General features: G+C 58.0%; 3 protein-coding genes across 13 annotated transcripts; 2 read left to right on the plus strand and 1 right to left on the minus strand.

Moving 5' to 3' along the window:
• The first annotated feature begins 493 nt into the window (after positions 1–493).
• Positions 494–9,997, plus strand: ESRRA (estrogen related receptor alpha). Of its 11 annotated transcripts, none has more exons than XM_078341263.1 (7): positions 494–706; positions 2,137–2,473; positions 7,160–7,373; positions 7,537–7,665; positions 8,034–8,201; positions 8,283–8,552; positions 8,960–9,997. In XM_078341263.1, exons 2-7 carry the CDS (start codon positions 2,312–2,314, stop codon positions 9,217–9,219), a joined length of 1,203 nt encoding a protein of 400 aa, XP_078197389.1. In that variant the 5' UTR covers positions 494–706; positions 2,137–2,311; the 3' UTR covers positions 9,220–9,997. The 11 variants fall into 11 exon arrangements, with proteins under 11 accessions (XP_078197389.1, XP_078197384.1, XP_035119006.2 ...); XM_078341258.1 differs by having other exon boundaries at positions 7,257–7,373; positions 7,513–7,665; XM_035263115.3 differs by having other exon boundaries at positions 7,257–7,373.
• TRMT112 (tRNA methyltransferase activator subunit 11-2) lies at positions 9,946–10,795 on the minus strand. Its single transcript, XM_002755475.5, has 4 exons — positions 10,681–10,795; positions 10,492–10,593; positions 10,287–10,376; positions 9,946–10,199 (listed from the first exon to the last, which is right to left on the minus strand). Exons 1-4 carry the CDS (start codon positions 10,756–10,758, stop codon positions 10,092–10,094), a joined length of 378 nt encoding a protein of 125 aa, XP_002755521.1. The 5' UTR covers positions 10,759–10,795; the 3' UTR covers positions 9,946–10,091.
• Positions 10,796–11,338: 543 nt separating this feature from the next.
• PRDX5 (peroxiredoxin 5) lies at positions 11,339–14,485 on the plus strand. The gene is made up of 6 exons (XM_054241010.2): positions 11,339–11,652; positions 12,992–13,126; positions 13,595–13,726; positions 13,798–13,836; positions 13,947–14,008; positions 14,252–14,485. The coding sequence occupies exons 1-6, from the start codon at positions 11,458–11,460 to the stop codon at positions 14,355–14,357; spliced, it is 669 nt and encodes a 222-aa protein (XP_054096985.1). The 5' UTR covers positions 11,339–11,457; the 3' UTR covers positions 14,358–14,485.
• Positions 14,486–15,346: the final 861 nt, after the last annotated feature.

A 15,346-nucleotide genomic window follows, 5' to 3' on the forward strand; every position in this document is an offset into this window, starting at 1 on the left:
TTGGGGGGAAGGGGACAGAGGGAAGGGGCAGCACCTCCCCCCTCGCGAAGGCGCGCTAGGCTCCGCCCCTCAAGCATAGGTAGCAGGTCCAGCCTCTCCACTCGTCCTGCCCTTGCGTTTTCATTTGTAAGTGGTCTCTCCCTGCTCCGCAGCTGCAGCCTGCACTGTCTCGCCCACTCCTCTGGCGCGCAGCGCGCCCCGCCTCTTTCTGTTACGAAAGAGCGCTTCTGGCCCCACTAGCTATCGGCTCTATTCCCCGCGCTCTCCGCGTCTCCCGCCCCGCCCCTCTCCAGGGGCTGCTTACGCCTGTGCGCCGCAGTGGCTCGGCGGACTTGGGGGCGGGACCTGCGCGAGGGCCCGCCCGCTGGCGCTGCCGGCTCCGCCCCGACTCGTCTGGGCACGCAGGCACCGCCCGCCCCGCTGGTCTGATTAGCATAGGACCCCCGGGCCCCGCCCCCTGCTTTGCATGCGCACGGCGGGCCCCGCCCCCGCTGTCAGCTGGAGGAAGCGGAGTAGGAAGCGGCCGCGATGTCCTTTTGTGTCCTACAAGCAGCCGGCGGCGCCGCCAAGTGAGGGGACGCGGCGCGGTGGGGCGGCGCGGCCCGAGGAGGCGGCGGAGGAGGGGCCGCCCGCGGCCCCCGGCTCACCCCGGCATTCCGGGCCGCTCGGCCCCCATGCCTGCCCGCCAGCCCTGCCGGAGCCCGAGGTCCGGGGGCGGAGGGGAGCGCTGCCTCGGGGGTGGGCGGGCGGGGCGCGGGGGCCATGTGCGAGCGCGGCAGGGAGGCGGGAGGGGCGGGCTGCAGGCGGGGTCCAGCTCTGGGGCCAGTCCGGGCCACGGTCGGGACCCAGTCGAGGGCTGGACTGGTTAGGGTTCAGGCGGGATCCGGCGTCCGAGTCCTGTGGACCGGCCTGGGGCAGAGTCTGGCTCTGGCTGCGGGTCCTGGCCCGGATCAGCCTTGGGCCTCCGATCCACCCCGCCCCGGGGCAGGGTTCAATCCCGCACTTGCCGAAGTCTCTGCGGCGGGCCGGGGTGGAAGACGGGGAGGGCTCTCAATCGGGGAAGGGGCTCTGAAGACCACGTGGGGGCGCTCGAAGGGGCCTGGGGCCACCCTTCTCTCTGGGTCAAAGGTCATCGCACCGGCTGAGGAGAACTTCCTCCTCCTTGGCTCTCCCCACTTACTTCCTGATAACCTGATAGAGGTCCCCGCGGGGGGAGGGGAGGCGTAGCAACTTCAGGCAACTTCCCAAAGGTGTGCGCAGGTTGGGGGGCGGGGCGCGGCGCCCTGGGAGGTGGCGGCCTCTGCGACAGCGGGACTGTGAGAGTGGACGCGCAGGCCGGTCCAGAGGAGGTGCCTGGAATCGGCATGCTGGGGCAGGAGGTCAGCCGCTTGTCAGGTGTGAAAAGCTCTGGAGGTGTTTTCACGAGTCCCTGCCCGTGCGTGTGGACGTGGGGACCTAGTGAGAGTGTGTGTGATCATGAGCCTTGACTGAGTTCGCGGATGGGGTGTGCGCCCCAGGAGAAGTGTGTGAGCATAAGTGTGAGCAGGAGTGAGCACCAGTTTGGGAAGGCTGGTGCGAGTGTGAAGGCCCCCAGCGGAGAGTGAGCCTGCGTGGGCTTGTGGGCCCCTGCACAGCCCTGTGAGTGGAGTGTGTGAACTCGGTGTGAACACGGCCGCTGCCCTTGGGTCTGTGCTTCAGTGTGTGCCCTCCAATGCAGAATACCCGGATGAGGGCAGGGTCTCAGAGGTCCCCCGAACATCTGGAGAAAACTGGGAGGTATCCTGCTCCTGGCTGGGGATTCCGGGTGGGGTTGAAGGTTGCCTGGGGGCTACGGTTACCCTGCTTCCTGGCCTGCGGGGGAGTAAGGGCTTTCTAAGCCTCCCCCAGGTTCCCAAGAGGGAGACCTGCTGTCAGTTACTGGCCCTGGAGGCTCTGGAGACTCTGTTTCCATGGCAACAGCTGTGGGGGGGGCCCTGTGCCTGGGCAGTCCTTCCTTGGACTCTGTCCCCCCTTCCTCCCTGCTTGCTGGGCCTGGAAGCCTGGCCCTAGGCCTGAGGTTGGGCAACCCCTGTGGCAGGGTGTCTCCCATCCCCCATGCCAGTGCCTCCCTGCGAACCTACGGGTCTCTTCCTGCAGGTGACCAGCGCCATGTCCAGCCAGGTGGTGGGCATTGAGCCTCTATACATCAAGGCAGAGCCAGCCAGCCCCGACAGTCCAAAGGGTTCCTCAGAGACGGAGACCGAGCCTCCTGTGACCCTTGCCCCTGGTCCAGCTCCCACCCGCTGCCTCCCAGGCCATAAGGAAGAGGAGGATGGGGAGGGGGCTGGGCCTGGCGAGCAGGGTGGTGGGAAGCTGGTGCTCAGCTCCCTGCCCAAGCGCCTCTGCCTGGTCTGTGGGGATGTGGCCTCCGGCTACCACTACGGTGTGGCATCCTGTGAGGCCTGCAAAGCCTTCTTCAAGAGGACCATCCAGGGTGAGCCCCCAGCCCACTCCCCTGGCCTTTGCCCTGCATCCTCTGGGTACACTGCTGGGTGCAGTAGGCCCCCAGGTTGTCGTGCCACCACTTGAGGCTGACAATCTGGCGTTTCCAGGCCCTCTACCTCCCAGAGACACCCTTTTCCTTAGAAGTGTGGTGAAGGCACCAGTGTATGCTGATGCATTGCAGTGGATGTGAGTGAGCTCAGGGCACCACCTGGGTTTCTGGGTACTCTAGGCCCCGCACCTTCTATGGTGGCTCTGAAAGAGTCCAAGGCAGCCTGTGTCTGTTCCTAAGGTTTGTTCTTCTTTCTGGCAGCTTCTGACCTCTCCCCAGCATAGAACATGTCCCTTTTTCTTGATTTTGCCAAAGCAGCACCAACACAAAGATTTTAATTTTTTTTTTTTTTTTTTTTGAGGCAGTCTCACTCTGTTGCCCAGATACTAATTTTTTTCTCACTCAAGAAAGCATATTAGAATTTGGGGAATGAGCAAGATGCTGATGTAAGCATTACCTGGGAAGGGCCTGTTATTTTCGTTATTTCTGTTTTTACCTAGCCGTTGGTTACTTTGGGGCTATAACACCTATAATTAAAAATATATATATATCAGCCGGGTGCGGTGGCTCATGCCTGTAATCTCAGCACTTTGGGAGGCTAAGGCGGGTGGATTATGAAGTCAGGAGTTCAAGACCAGTCTGGCCAACATGGTGAAACCCCATCTCTACTAAAAATACAAAAATTAGGCGGCGTGGTGGTGGGCTCTTGTAATCCCAGCTACTTGGGATGCTGAGGCAGGGAATTGCTTGAACCCAGGAGGCTGCAGTGAACGGAGATCGAGCCATTGCACTCCAGTCTGGGCGACAGAGCGACACTCTTGTCTCAAAAAAAAAAAAGTATTGAATGTTTACCTTGTGCTAGGCACTGTGTCCTTTTATGATCTCAGTTAGCCCCGATAGCAACTCTGTAAGGTGTTATAACTAAGACGAAGAGAGGCGTTGGAAATGCTGTTGAAGTCTCACAGCTACGAAATGGCAGAACCGGATTTGAACTTGGGTCAGTATAGGTCCATAGCTGAGCTCTTCAATGTTAGACTGCTGCCTCTGCTTATTACTAATAACACTGAACTTTGGACAGGCGCCGAATGACTGATTGTGACATTCCAGCAACGTTTTTTTTGTTTTTGGAGACAGAGTCTTGCTCTGTAGCCCAGGCTGGAGTGCAGTGGCACAGTCTCGGCTCACTGCGACCTCCACCTCCTGGGTTCAAGCAGTTCTCTACCTCAGCCTCCCAAGTAGCTGGGATTACAGGTGTACACCATCAAGCCTGGCTAATTTATTGTATTTTAGTAAAGATGGGATTATACCGTGTTGCCCAGGCTGGTCTGGAACTCCTGAGCTCAGGCCATCTGTCCACCTCAGCCTCCCAAAGTGCTTTGATTAGAGGCATGAGCCACCGTGCCCGGCCAAGTTCTGTTTTTGTTTTTGAGATGGACTTTCACTCTTGTTCAGGCTGGAGTGCAATGGTGCTGTCGTGGCTCACTGCAACCTCTGCCTCCCGGGTTCAAGTGATTTGCCTGCCTCAGCCTCCTGGTAGCTGGAATTACAGGCGCCCGCCACCACAGGCGACTAATTTTTGTATTTTTAGTAGGGATGGGGTTTCGCCATGTTGGCCAGGCTGGTCTCCGACTCCTGACCTCAGGTGATCCACCTGCCTCCCAAAGTGCTGGGATTATAGGTGGGAGCCACTGTGCCCGGCCAACCTAGCAAGCTTTACTTGGCCAAAATTCTTGATCTAAACCTTTGTACACCCTTCCTGCTCTGAAGACCAGTGAGCCAGCAGGCCCGGGTGCAGGTGCCTCCTACCCACTCTGGGGCCCTTCACTGTATATTGACTGTTGACAAATATTTAATGAGTGCTGGCTATGGATAGGAATTGTATACTGAGCACCTAGAATTCAGAACCATGGTAGATGCTTTGCCCATATTATCCCCTTTCATTCTCACCACCCATCTCTGTGGGTCATTCCTTATCATCCCACTTTTACAGCTGGGAAAACTGAGGGCTCAAGGGGTTAAGTATGGGACTTTGCCCAAGGTCATAAAGATATGTGGTAGCCAGAATCTCTGCTCGGCACGGACCTGTGCTTTGCTGTCCTGGCCAGTGTTCCGGGCCTTTGGGGACACAGCAGGGCTGTTTCTGCCCTCAGGCAGTTTACTTTCTGGCAGAGTGGAGAGCTGGCCAGCAGTGAGTTGCACAGGCTTGTCTTATTACAGGTATGCACAGGAAGGGGAGGTGTTAGGGATATGGCAGGGGAAGGGGCTGGTTCTGAGGCTCCGGAGGGCTTCCCTGAGGAAGTGTCTTTTTTTTTTGAGACAGAGTTTTGGTCTTGTTGCCCAGGCTGGAGTGCAATGGCATGATCTCGGCTCACTGCAACCTCTGCCTCCCAGGTTCAAGTGATCTCCTGCCTCAGCCCCCAAATAGCTGGGATTACAGGCTTGTGCCACCATGCCCGGCTAATTTTGTATTTTTAATAGAGTTGGGGTTTCTTCATGTTAGCCAGGCTGGTCTCGAACTTCTGACCTCAGGTGATCTGCCCGTCTCAGCCTCCCAAAGTACTGGGATTACAGGCATGAGCCACCGTGCCCAGCCCCCTTTTTTTTTTTTGAGACAGAGCTCCCAAAGTGCTGGGATTACAGGCATGAGCCATTGTGCTCAACCTTTTTTTTTTTTTTGAGACAGAGTTTCACTCTGGTTGCTCAGGCTGAAGTACAGTGGCATGATCTCAGCTCACTGCAACCTCTGCCTCGCAGGTTCAAGCAATTCTCCTGCCTCAGCCTCCCAAGTAGGTGGGCTTACAGGCATGAGCCACCACTCCCAGCTAATTTTGTATTTTTACTAGGGAGTTGGTTTTGCCATGTTGGCCAGGCTGGTCTCAAACCCCTGACCTCAGGTGGTCCGCCCGCCTCAGCCTCCAAAGGTGCTGGGATTACAGGCCTGAGTGTCCGGCTATGGTGTCTTGAGCCTAGTTCAGAAGCCCAAATAGGGGGTAGGAGAAAATGCATTTCGAGGAGAAACATGCTGCTGGCCTGCTGGCTGGCTGTGTCATTTGGTCTTTGCGGGGCCTGTGAGGCTGGGAGGGCCGCCAGCATCCACTATGTGCCAGTCCCTGTTGCTAGTGCAGTAACTGCCCCGGTGGAGCTGCCACAGAAGGGGGAGGTGTAATAAACAAGACAGGTTGTGCATGCTCTGTGGGGCTCGGGGCTGAAGAGAAATCATAAGCAGGTTCAGAGGCCAGGGGGGGCTCTGTAAAGGGATTTGGCATTGTCACAGGGTGACCAGGAAAGTCTTCTCAAGGTGATAGGGAGCAGAGATCTGAAGGTGAGGGAGCCTGTGTGGACCTCAGGACCAGAGCTCTAGGCAGGGCCTGTTTGAGGAACATGGAGGAGGCCAAAGGAGGGAGCAGAGGTTAAAAGGCAGCAAGGGGCCAAGTGCGGTAGCTCATGCCTGTAATCTCAGCATTTTGGGAGGCTGAGGCAAGATCAGGAGTTCAGGACCAGCCTGGTCGATGTTGTGAAACCCTGTCTCTACTAAAAATACAAAAATTAGCCGGGTGTGGTGGTGGACGCCTGTAATCCCAGCTACTCGGGAGGCTGAGGCAGGGTAATTGCTTGAATCCGGGAGGTGAAGGTTGTGGTGAGCCAAGATGGTGCCACTGCACTCCATCGTGGTGACAGAGAGAGACTCTGTCTCAAAAAAAAAAAAAAAGATGGCAAGGAGCAGGGGCGTAGGCTTGGGAGGACGTGGGTTCGCTTTGGCTTCGACTCTGAGAAGGGAATCCCCCGAGGGTTTTGAGCAGAGGAGGTACAAGGTGTGATGGAGTTTTAATAGGACCCTCTTGGCTGCTGTGTTGAGAATAGACTGGAGCAAGCAGGGGACAGAGCAGGAGGCCAGCAGGGGCGAGGTGACAGTGACTCTTGGGTCGAGGGTGGAAGCAGTTGCCAGACGCAGGAGGTGGCTTCTGGACCTAGGAGGAGGTAAAACCTGCCAGAATGTGTCAATGGCTTAGATGTGGGGTGTGAGAGGAACCAAAGATGCTGCCAAATGAACAAGTGGAGTCCATGTAGGCTGTGTTCATCTGAGGTGCCTTCTAGACATGCAGGATGTCGAGGCGGCAGCTGAGAGTTGAGTCTGGAGCTCACAGCAGGTCCAGGCTCGAGGTAGAACTGTGAGAGCCGCACAGCTGGGGAAGATTGCCATGGGACTGGAGACGAGCTCCAAGGACAGCCCTGGAGTTCCGGATGGAAGAGATCGGGGAGATGTACATAAACCACTAAGTGGCCAGCGCGGTGGGAGGAAAACCAGTGTATGGTGTCCTAGAAGCAAAAGAAGGTCTTTAAGTATTTCTAGGAGCAGGAAGTGACCAGCGGCCTTAGATGCTCATTTTAAACCAAGTAACATGAGGACTGAGAACTGACCACTGGGTTTAGCAACGCAGAGACCCTTGTGGCCCTTGTCAGCAGGTGAGGGCAGTGTGGTCCAGAGATGAGTCTTGGGGCCGATATGTAGCCCAGCTGCCTGGTCCAGCTCCTCCCTTGTCCAGGCAGGGCCCCACCACCTAGCAGTTGCTCCCCTTCCTGCCTGCTTATGGCCACCTGGTCTCCCTTTCCTCCCCATATCCCCAGACCTGTGCTTGGCCGGGGAGAGTCAGAGCTCTCCTGTCAGCTGGGTCCCCTCCTGGCCCTGAAAGGCCGCCACTGGAGCCCTGCCTCTTCCTGGCAGGGAGCATCGAGTACAGCTGTCCAGCTTCCAATGAGTGTGAGATCACCAAGCGGAGACGCAAGGCCTGCCAGGCCTGCCGCTTCACCAAGTGCCTGCGGGTGGGCATGCTCAAGGAGGGTGAGCGCTGGGCAGGGGCTGGGTGAGGGGTGGGGGAGCAGGGCCTGGCCCAGGTGGGGGTGAGGTTTGGGAGTTCTGGTGAGTGGCCTGGGGGAGGAAAGCTCTGGAGAGCAAGCCCCACCCTGCCCCTACCCCACAGTCACTGTCTGTCCCACAATTCAAGGAGTACGCCTGGACCGCGTCCGGGGTGGGCGGCAGAAGTACAAGCGGCGGCCAGAGGTGGACCCGCTGCCCTTCCCAGGCCCCTTCCCTGCTGGGCCCCTGGCAGTAGCTGGAGGCCCCCGGAAGACAGGTGAGAGCACTGTGGGTCCCTGGGTTAGGACACGAGAGGCCTGTGTGTGGCATCACAGTTACCTTGGGCACTGGGACCTGTGTTTCCCCTTCATCTCTTCACTCATTCATTTCCCCCAAGACATTCTAAAATGCGTTTTCCTGCAGCAGTATGTCTGGGAACAGGTACAGATTTTCCAACACTCACAACCTGTCCACAATAGACAGGCTTTCCCTGGGAGACAGTCAGTGCTCTTCCCTGGAGCAAAGTTGCTAGCCAGCTGCTTACTGAGGACGGCCACAGTGGGAGCGGCTCTGGGAGGATGCTTGACCCCGGAGGCTTAACAGACTCGAGTGCTCCTGACGCTTGTCCTCTAATTGTTGCCACAGCCCCAGTGAATGCACTGGTGTCTCATCTGCTGGTCGTGGAGCCTGAGAAACTCTATGCCATGCCTGACCCTGCGGGCCCTGATGGGCACCTCCCAGCCGTGGCTACCCTCTGTGACCTCTTTGACCGAGAGATTGTGGTCACCATCAGCTGGGCCAAGAGCATCCCAGGTAAAGGACCCACGTGACCTGGGGCCACGCTGAACGAGTTGGCTCTGCTGCGCTCGCTTAGCCAGGCCCACTCCCCTCTAGGCTTCTCATCGCTGTCGCTGTCTGACCAGATGTCAGTACTGCAGAGCGTGTGGATGGAGGTGCTGGTGCTGGGTGTGGCCCAGCGCTCACTGCCACTGCAGGATGAGCTGGCCTTCGCTGAGGACTTAGTCCTGGATGAAGAGGGGGCTCGGGCAGCTGGCCTAGGGGAACTAGGGGCTGCGCTGCTGCAGCTGGTGCGGCGACTGCAGGCCCTCCGATTGGAGCGAGAGGAGTATGTCCTCCTGAAGGCCCTGGCCCTTGCCAATTCAGGTGAGCCTGGGGCAGGCACTAACAGGTCTCTTCATAAGGTCTTCAGGTTTTTAGCTCAGTGATGGTGTCACAGTCCCATTTTGCAGATAAGGAAAACTGGCTTAGGGAAGAACAATGATTTGCTGAGAGTCAAAAAGCAAGCCAAGTGTAGGCTCCAAACTGCACATGCAGAAAGGCCAAGTTTAGTGGGAGGGAAGGTGAGGAGGGTACAAGGTGGCCACAGTTGAGGGAGAAAGGGTGGGGCCCTGGCTCATGGGCTGGAGCCATGAATGGTGCCCCTCAGTCAAGCCAATCAACACATCCTCGTTTGGCTCCTCCTTAGGCCCCATCTAGCAGTGCTCAAGCAGATGTGGGGAGTGCCCTTGCCAGGGATAGTCCAGGCCAGCAGCATGCTCCTTTCCTTGCAGACTCTGTGCACATTGAAGATGCCGAGGCTGTGGAGCAGCTGCGAGAAGCCCTGCACGAGGCCCTGCTGGAGTATGAAGCCGGCCGGGCTGGCCCCGGAGGGGGTGCTGAGCGGCGGCGGGCAGGCAGGTTGCTGCTCACGCTACCGCTCCTCCGCCAGACAGCAGGCAAAGTGCTGGCCCATTTCTATGGGGTGAAGCTGGAGGGCAAGGTGCCCATGCACAAGCTGTTCTTGGAGATGCTCGAGGCCATGATGGACTAAGGCAAGGGGTGGAACTGGTGGGGGTTTTGGCAGGATCTGCCCAGCATGGGGTCAGCCCCAAGGGCTGGGGCGGAGCTGGGATCTGGGCAGTGCCACAGCCTGCTGGCAGGGCCAGGGCAATGCCATCAGCCCCTGGGAGCAGGCCCCACGCCCTCCCCTCCCCCCTCCTAGGGGGCATTAGAAGCTGGGAACGTTGTGTCCAGGCTCTGGGCACAGTGCTGCCCCTTGCAAGCCATAACGTGCCCCCAGAGTGCAGGGGGCCTTGCGGAAGCCATAGTGGGCTGCAGGGGATGTGTGGGAGGCAGAAGCCTATCTCAGGGAGGGAAGGGGATGGAGGCCACAGTCTCCCAGTGGGTGATGCTTTTGCTGCTGCTTAATCCTACCCCTCTCCAGAGCAGAGCGGGAATTGGAGAGCAAAGGCCCCTGCTACCTTCGCTCCTCTTCTCATCATTTGCATTGGGCATTAGTGCCCCCCCCTTGAAGCAATAACTCCAAGCAGGCTCCAGCCCCTGGACCCCTGGGGTGGCCAGGGCTTCCCCATCAGCTCCCACCCAGCCTCCTCAGGGGGTAGGAGAGCACTGCCTCTATGCCCTGCAGAGCAATAACACTATATTTATTTTTGGGTTTGGCCAGGGAGGCGCAGGGACATGGGGCAAGCCAGGGCCCAGAGCCCTTGGCTGTACAGAGACTCTATTTTAATGTATATTTGCTGCAAAGAGAAACCGCTTTTGGTTTTGAACCTTTAATGAGAAAAAAATATATACTATGGAGCTCAAGAGCACTGTGTGTTTGGTGTGTTACTGTGTCAAGGGTTGGGGATACGCAACAAAAATACACACCGTCGTAACAAAAAAAACTGGCTCCTGGCACAATCAACTCTCAGATTCGTCTTCACTCAGCAGCATGTTGGGGATCCCGCGGCTGATGGGGAACATACGTCCAGACTCCGGGCACTGCAGGGTGCCCTCCACCACTTCCACCTGCGGGCGGGGAGGGACAGAGCTGAGCACTGGCAGCCTCTGCGGGAGGCAGGTGGCCCGGGAAGCAGGTGATGGGCCGCGTCTCACCTCCAGCAGCAGGTGGTGCATGGTCTTCAGAAACTCTTCATTCTCCTCATACCCCTCAACCGGCCCTTTAGGCACCTGCATCAGGCGCAACTGTGGGCAAGAGGCCGAAATTACCTAGTGACATCCCGAACTCCCGCCTCAGTCCGGCTGAGGTGTGCCCGCCCCCACTCCTCGGGATATGCTCGGGCGGGGGAAATATCCTCACGTTATCCGCCGCCTCCAGGAACGCCGCCCACTCCACCTTGGGTATCATACGCGCCACGAATTCGCGGTTGAACTCCACGGGGCAGATGCGGACCTCCGTGGCCTGCGGAGTGGAAGTTTGGTTAGGCAAGCACTGGGCCCCGGTCCACCACCCCGCCCGAAGAGAGGAGAGACCGCCGCCGGCGGGTACCTGGAGGCGCAGGGGGTAGCCTCGGGGCCCCACCCCTCGCACATGCGAGCTCAGAAGATTGTGGGTGAGCAGTTTCATGTCTCCTCACGAGCTTTCTCCAGGCCGGAACCGGAAGAAGGTCGTCCTCCGCTTGCGTCACTTCCGAGGATGCGCCACTCAATGCTATTGGATGGCTAGAAGAACCGGAAGTGGTGAACTTGCCGGAACTTCTCGTGCTTAAGGGAGCCGAGGTAGGTAGGTGAAAGACCTGTCCGGTCACGCGCTGCTACCGGAAGCGTCTTAGCAGGAGATTGCTACGGCGCACGCCCAGTTTTTTGTTTTTTGTTTTTTTTGCCACAAAGACTACGTAAGATGCAAATTATATGCAAAATAGCTGCAATGCAGAGGCTCTCGTTGAACGCAAAATAAACATGTTTTACCCTACAGAGGCCCCTGACACCGTCGTCTTCTGTATCCCGCTTTCGGTTAAGGAGCAGAAGCACTGCCCCATCTAAATTAGGCCCATGGAAGCCAAGCGGCACCTCATTCTTGTATGCAAATTAGAGGCTCCACTGCCGAAAACTCCGCCCCATTTATAATTGCGTCTGCGGTCCAGCCCCAATGCAAATGAAGTTAGGGTCCTACAGGATCTGTTCGGCGCGTAGCCGCTCGCGCCTGCGCAGTGGAAGAGGTCCCGGCCCGCCTTCCGCCGGCTATCGCCGCTGTGCTTCCAGCTGTGCCCCGCCTGCTGCGGTGGCTCCAGCCAGGGGGCGGAGTGGAAGTAGCCTTGGGGCGGGTATGGGACTAGCCACACTGTGCGTCCTGAGACGCCCAGCGGGTTTTGTACTCTTTGGTGGGGCCGCCGGTCAGTTTGTGGCAACGGGAGCGGCAGCCGCAGCGAGAGCGGCAGCAAGACGGCGAGGTGAAGGAGGGTGGGCGTCTGGCGGGGTCCGCAGTTTCAGCAGAGTCGCTGCAGCCATGGCCCCGATCAAGGTGACCGCTGGCCCAGCCGGGCCTGACATCCCCCACTCTCCCCGTGCCAACCCCTGTCCCGCTGGTCTGGGGGTGTCACCTTTCCTGCCTGCCGGACCCCTCCCGCCGCCTGCCCCTCTCATCCCCACAGAAGGCCCGCGTGGCTGCCCACCCTTCTCTCCAATGGTGGGGGGCCTCACCTTCTGGGACAGTCCCGAGGCATTTTTTTTTTTTTTTTTTCTGAGACAGAGTCTCATTCGCCCAGGCTGGAGTGCAGTGTCGCGATCTCGGCTTACTTCAACCTCCACCTCCTGGGTTCAATCGATTCTCCAGCCTCAGCCTCCTGAGTAGCTGGGACTACAGGCGCAAGCCACCGTGCCCGGCGAATTTTTGTATTTCTAGTAAAGACGGGATTTCACCATGTTGGCCAGGCTGGTCTTGAACTCCCGACCTCAGGTGATCCGCCCACCTCAGCCTCCCAAAGTGCTGGGATTACAGGAGTGAGCCACAGCGCCCGGCCTGATTTTCCCCATCTGTCTTCTGAAACAGCTGTCCCTCAGCGACGTCGCAGGGGCTTCCCCTATCCCACTCGGTGGCCTTCCCTCCTCCTATGGCAAATTCCCACCCTCTGCCTCCTCTTTCCCTCATCTCCTGGAACCGTCCCCAGGGCCTTGGACCTTCCCCCTGTTCCTCCCAAACCCTGGTGAGACCCCCTTCCGTTTGCTTCATCCTGCTCCCAACGCCGGGCTCCTCAGAGACTCCGGCACCTCTGACTCTCTTCCTACCCACTCTGGCCCCAGGAAGCCCTCAAATACTCCGGGGAGACGGATCCTTCCTCCTTCAAGAGATTCCTTCTTTTGTTCTACACGTCCTGGGTGTAGGGGCCTGGACACCCTCCCGGAACTTTCCCACCTGCTGCTACCCTCCCTCTTCCTCCTCGTGAGGGTGGGACCCTCAGACCTGGCCAAGATCCTCTCCCTCCATGTTTTCTGGGACTCCTCCTCACCCCCAAATGCAGCCCTCTACCCACCACCCCGCCCATTTATCCCACTCCTTTCCTGTAACCTAGACAGTGTTATGCAACCCTTTTGACACTTGGGGAGGCCTTCCTGCCCTTTCTCTGTTGTCACCACTGGGCCCTTAAGAGGAGCAGGGGCAGCTTGAAACCTGGAGGATATGGGGTAACTTGGTGCGGGCGGGCGGGCAGGGAGGGCCCCTGGAAACTGACAGGTCTGGAGTTTCCTGCTAGCCGTCAGCCCTAGCTCCTGCAGGCGCAGCTGCCAGGCTCTCCGTTCTCACCTTCCCGCCTCCGGTTTGCCCTGATCTCTCACTGCCCTTACCTTGGAGTCCTTCCTTCTAGGTGGGAGATGCCATCCCAGCAGTGGAGGTGTTTGAAGGGGAGCCAGGAAACAAGGTGAACCTGGCAGAGTTGTTTAAGGGCAAGAAGGGTGTGCTGTTCGGAGTTCCCGGGGCCTTCACCCCTGGCTGTTCCAAGGTGAGGCCCTTCCCTTCTGAGGACCAGGACCTGGGATGTTTTGTGTTGCTCTGAAGTCCTCCACATAGTCCTAACAGGAAGGCAAAAAGCATTTCAGTGCTACTGGAAAACAGGTAGAGGCTGTGAGAAGGGAGCAGCACCAGGAATGCTGGCGAAAAGCTTTCTGCAATGAAATCCAGCACCCCTGTTGGTCTTGCTAAATGACAGGCACTGTGGAAGGTGCTTGGGACTCAGATAAATAAGACATAGTTTTGCCCATGGGAAGTTCATATTCTGGACCAGAAGGCATTAAGTTTCATTCTGAGCTTCCTAGTGGCCAAGGCAAAAAGGAAATAGAATGGTTTAGACAGCCCTCATTGTTTGATCAAAGCTGTTGAGGCAGAGCAGTGAGGAGGGCCTGGAGATGAAGGGTGGGTTGGGGGGCAGATATAGTTATCCCTTTGCTGACCCTTTATTTCCCTTCCCTAGACCCACCTGCCAGGGTTTGTAGAGCAGGCCGAGGCTCTGAAGGCCAAGGGAGTCCAGGTGGTGGCGTGCCTGAGTGTGAATGATGCCTTTGTGACTGGCGAGTGGGGCCGAGCCCACAAGGCGGAAGGCAAGGTGAGCTGCGGGACTGCAGGGAGTCAGGGCCAGGTAGGAGATTCTTCTTGTGATGTTTCCTTTCTCTGCAGGTTCGGCTCCTGGCTGACCCCACTGGGGCCTTTGGGAAGGTGAGTGTTCTGTGTTCCCCCAGCCTCGACAGGGATATAGCAGTGTGGGGAGCAGTGGGGGCCCTTGGCCTCCTCAGGGGTTTCTGACACTTTTCTTTGTCTCCTCTTAGGAGACAGACTTATTACTAGATGATTCGTTGGTGTCCATCTTTGGGAATCGACGTCTCAAGAGGTGAAAGTGGGAGAGTCCTTTGTGGGGGGAGAGTTCTCTGTGGGGGGAGAGTCCTCTATTGGGGAGAGTCCTCTGGTGGGGGGGAGAGTCCTCTGTTGGGGGGAGTCCTCTATGGGGGAGAGTCCTTTGTGGGGAGGAGTCCTCTGTGGGGTTCTCTTGGGCCCCTGGCTCTTCACTGCCTGTCTCCATGCTCTGCCTCCAAGCCCAGGCTGATGCAGCTGTCTGGGCCTGTCTTTCTGGCAGATTCTCCATGGTGGTACAGGATGGCATAGTGAAGGCCCTGAATGTGGAACCGGATGGCACAGGCCTCACCTGCAGCCTAGCACCCAACATCATCTCGCAGCTCTGAGGCCCTGGGCCAGATCACTCCCTCTACCCCTCCCTATCCCACCTGCCCAGCCCCGTGCCAGGGCCCTGCAGTTGTAACCTTGGCCAGATTTCTGCAATAAACATTTGTGGCTTGTGCCCATCTCCTTAGTTAGGAATGGCTGTTTTGCTCAGTGCTAGGCATCCTGGCATCGTCACAGACTGGGCAGGAGTGGTCAGGGCGCATATGGGCTGAAAGGGAGAATGTAGGGGGTCTTGGCTTAATTAAGGGGGAGTCGGGGAGGGAGTTTCGAGCGAGGTGTTTTTTATTTCTTTTTGAGATGGAGTTTCACCATCGCCCAGGCTGGAGTGCAGTGGTTCTATGATCTTGGCTCACCGTAACCTCCGCCTCCTGGATTCAAGTGATTATCCTGCCTCAGCCTCCTGAGTAGCTGGGATTACAGGCACCCACTACCAGGCCTGCTAATTTTTTGTATTTTTGGTAGAGATGGAGTTTCACCATGTTGGCCAGGCTGGTCTCCAACTCCCGACATATGATCCACCCGACTTGGCCTCACAAAGTGCTGGGATTATAAGTGTGGGCCACCGTGCCTGGCCTTAAGGGAGGTGTTAGTGAGCACTGAGAAGGAGCCAGCAAACTGAAGAGCGAGGGGAAAGCGGTCCCCACAGAGGCAGCACAGAGAGCAAGGCCCAGCCGATGCCACGTGGTACACAGTGTGGCCTTTGTGCCTGCTCTCTGGGTGCTTACTGATGCCATTTGGGCTGGAAACCCCAGGGCAGGAATCTTGGCTCCCAGCACTCCTGCTGGGCCCAGCCTCCTTTCAGACTTGAACCCCTCCTGGGTGCACCCTCATCCCAGGAAGAGCTCAGGTCACCTTAGGAGTATCTGACAGACAGGGAGAGGGGCTCCAGCGCAGCACTTGCTCAGTCCAGGAGGGCTCCCTGGGAGAAGAGTCTAGGTGAGCTGTAGAGGGGAGAAGACGCTGGTAAGGCCTGACCAGTAATGGCTCG

Source organism: Callithrix jacchus, chromosome 10 (genome assembly GCF_049354715.1).
Source record: "Callithrix jacchus isolate 240 chromosome 10, calJac240_pri, whole genome shotgun sequence".
NCBI lineage: Eukaryota > Metazoa > Chordata > Mammalia > Primates > Cebidae > Callithrix > Callithrix jacchus.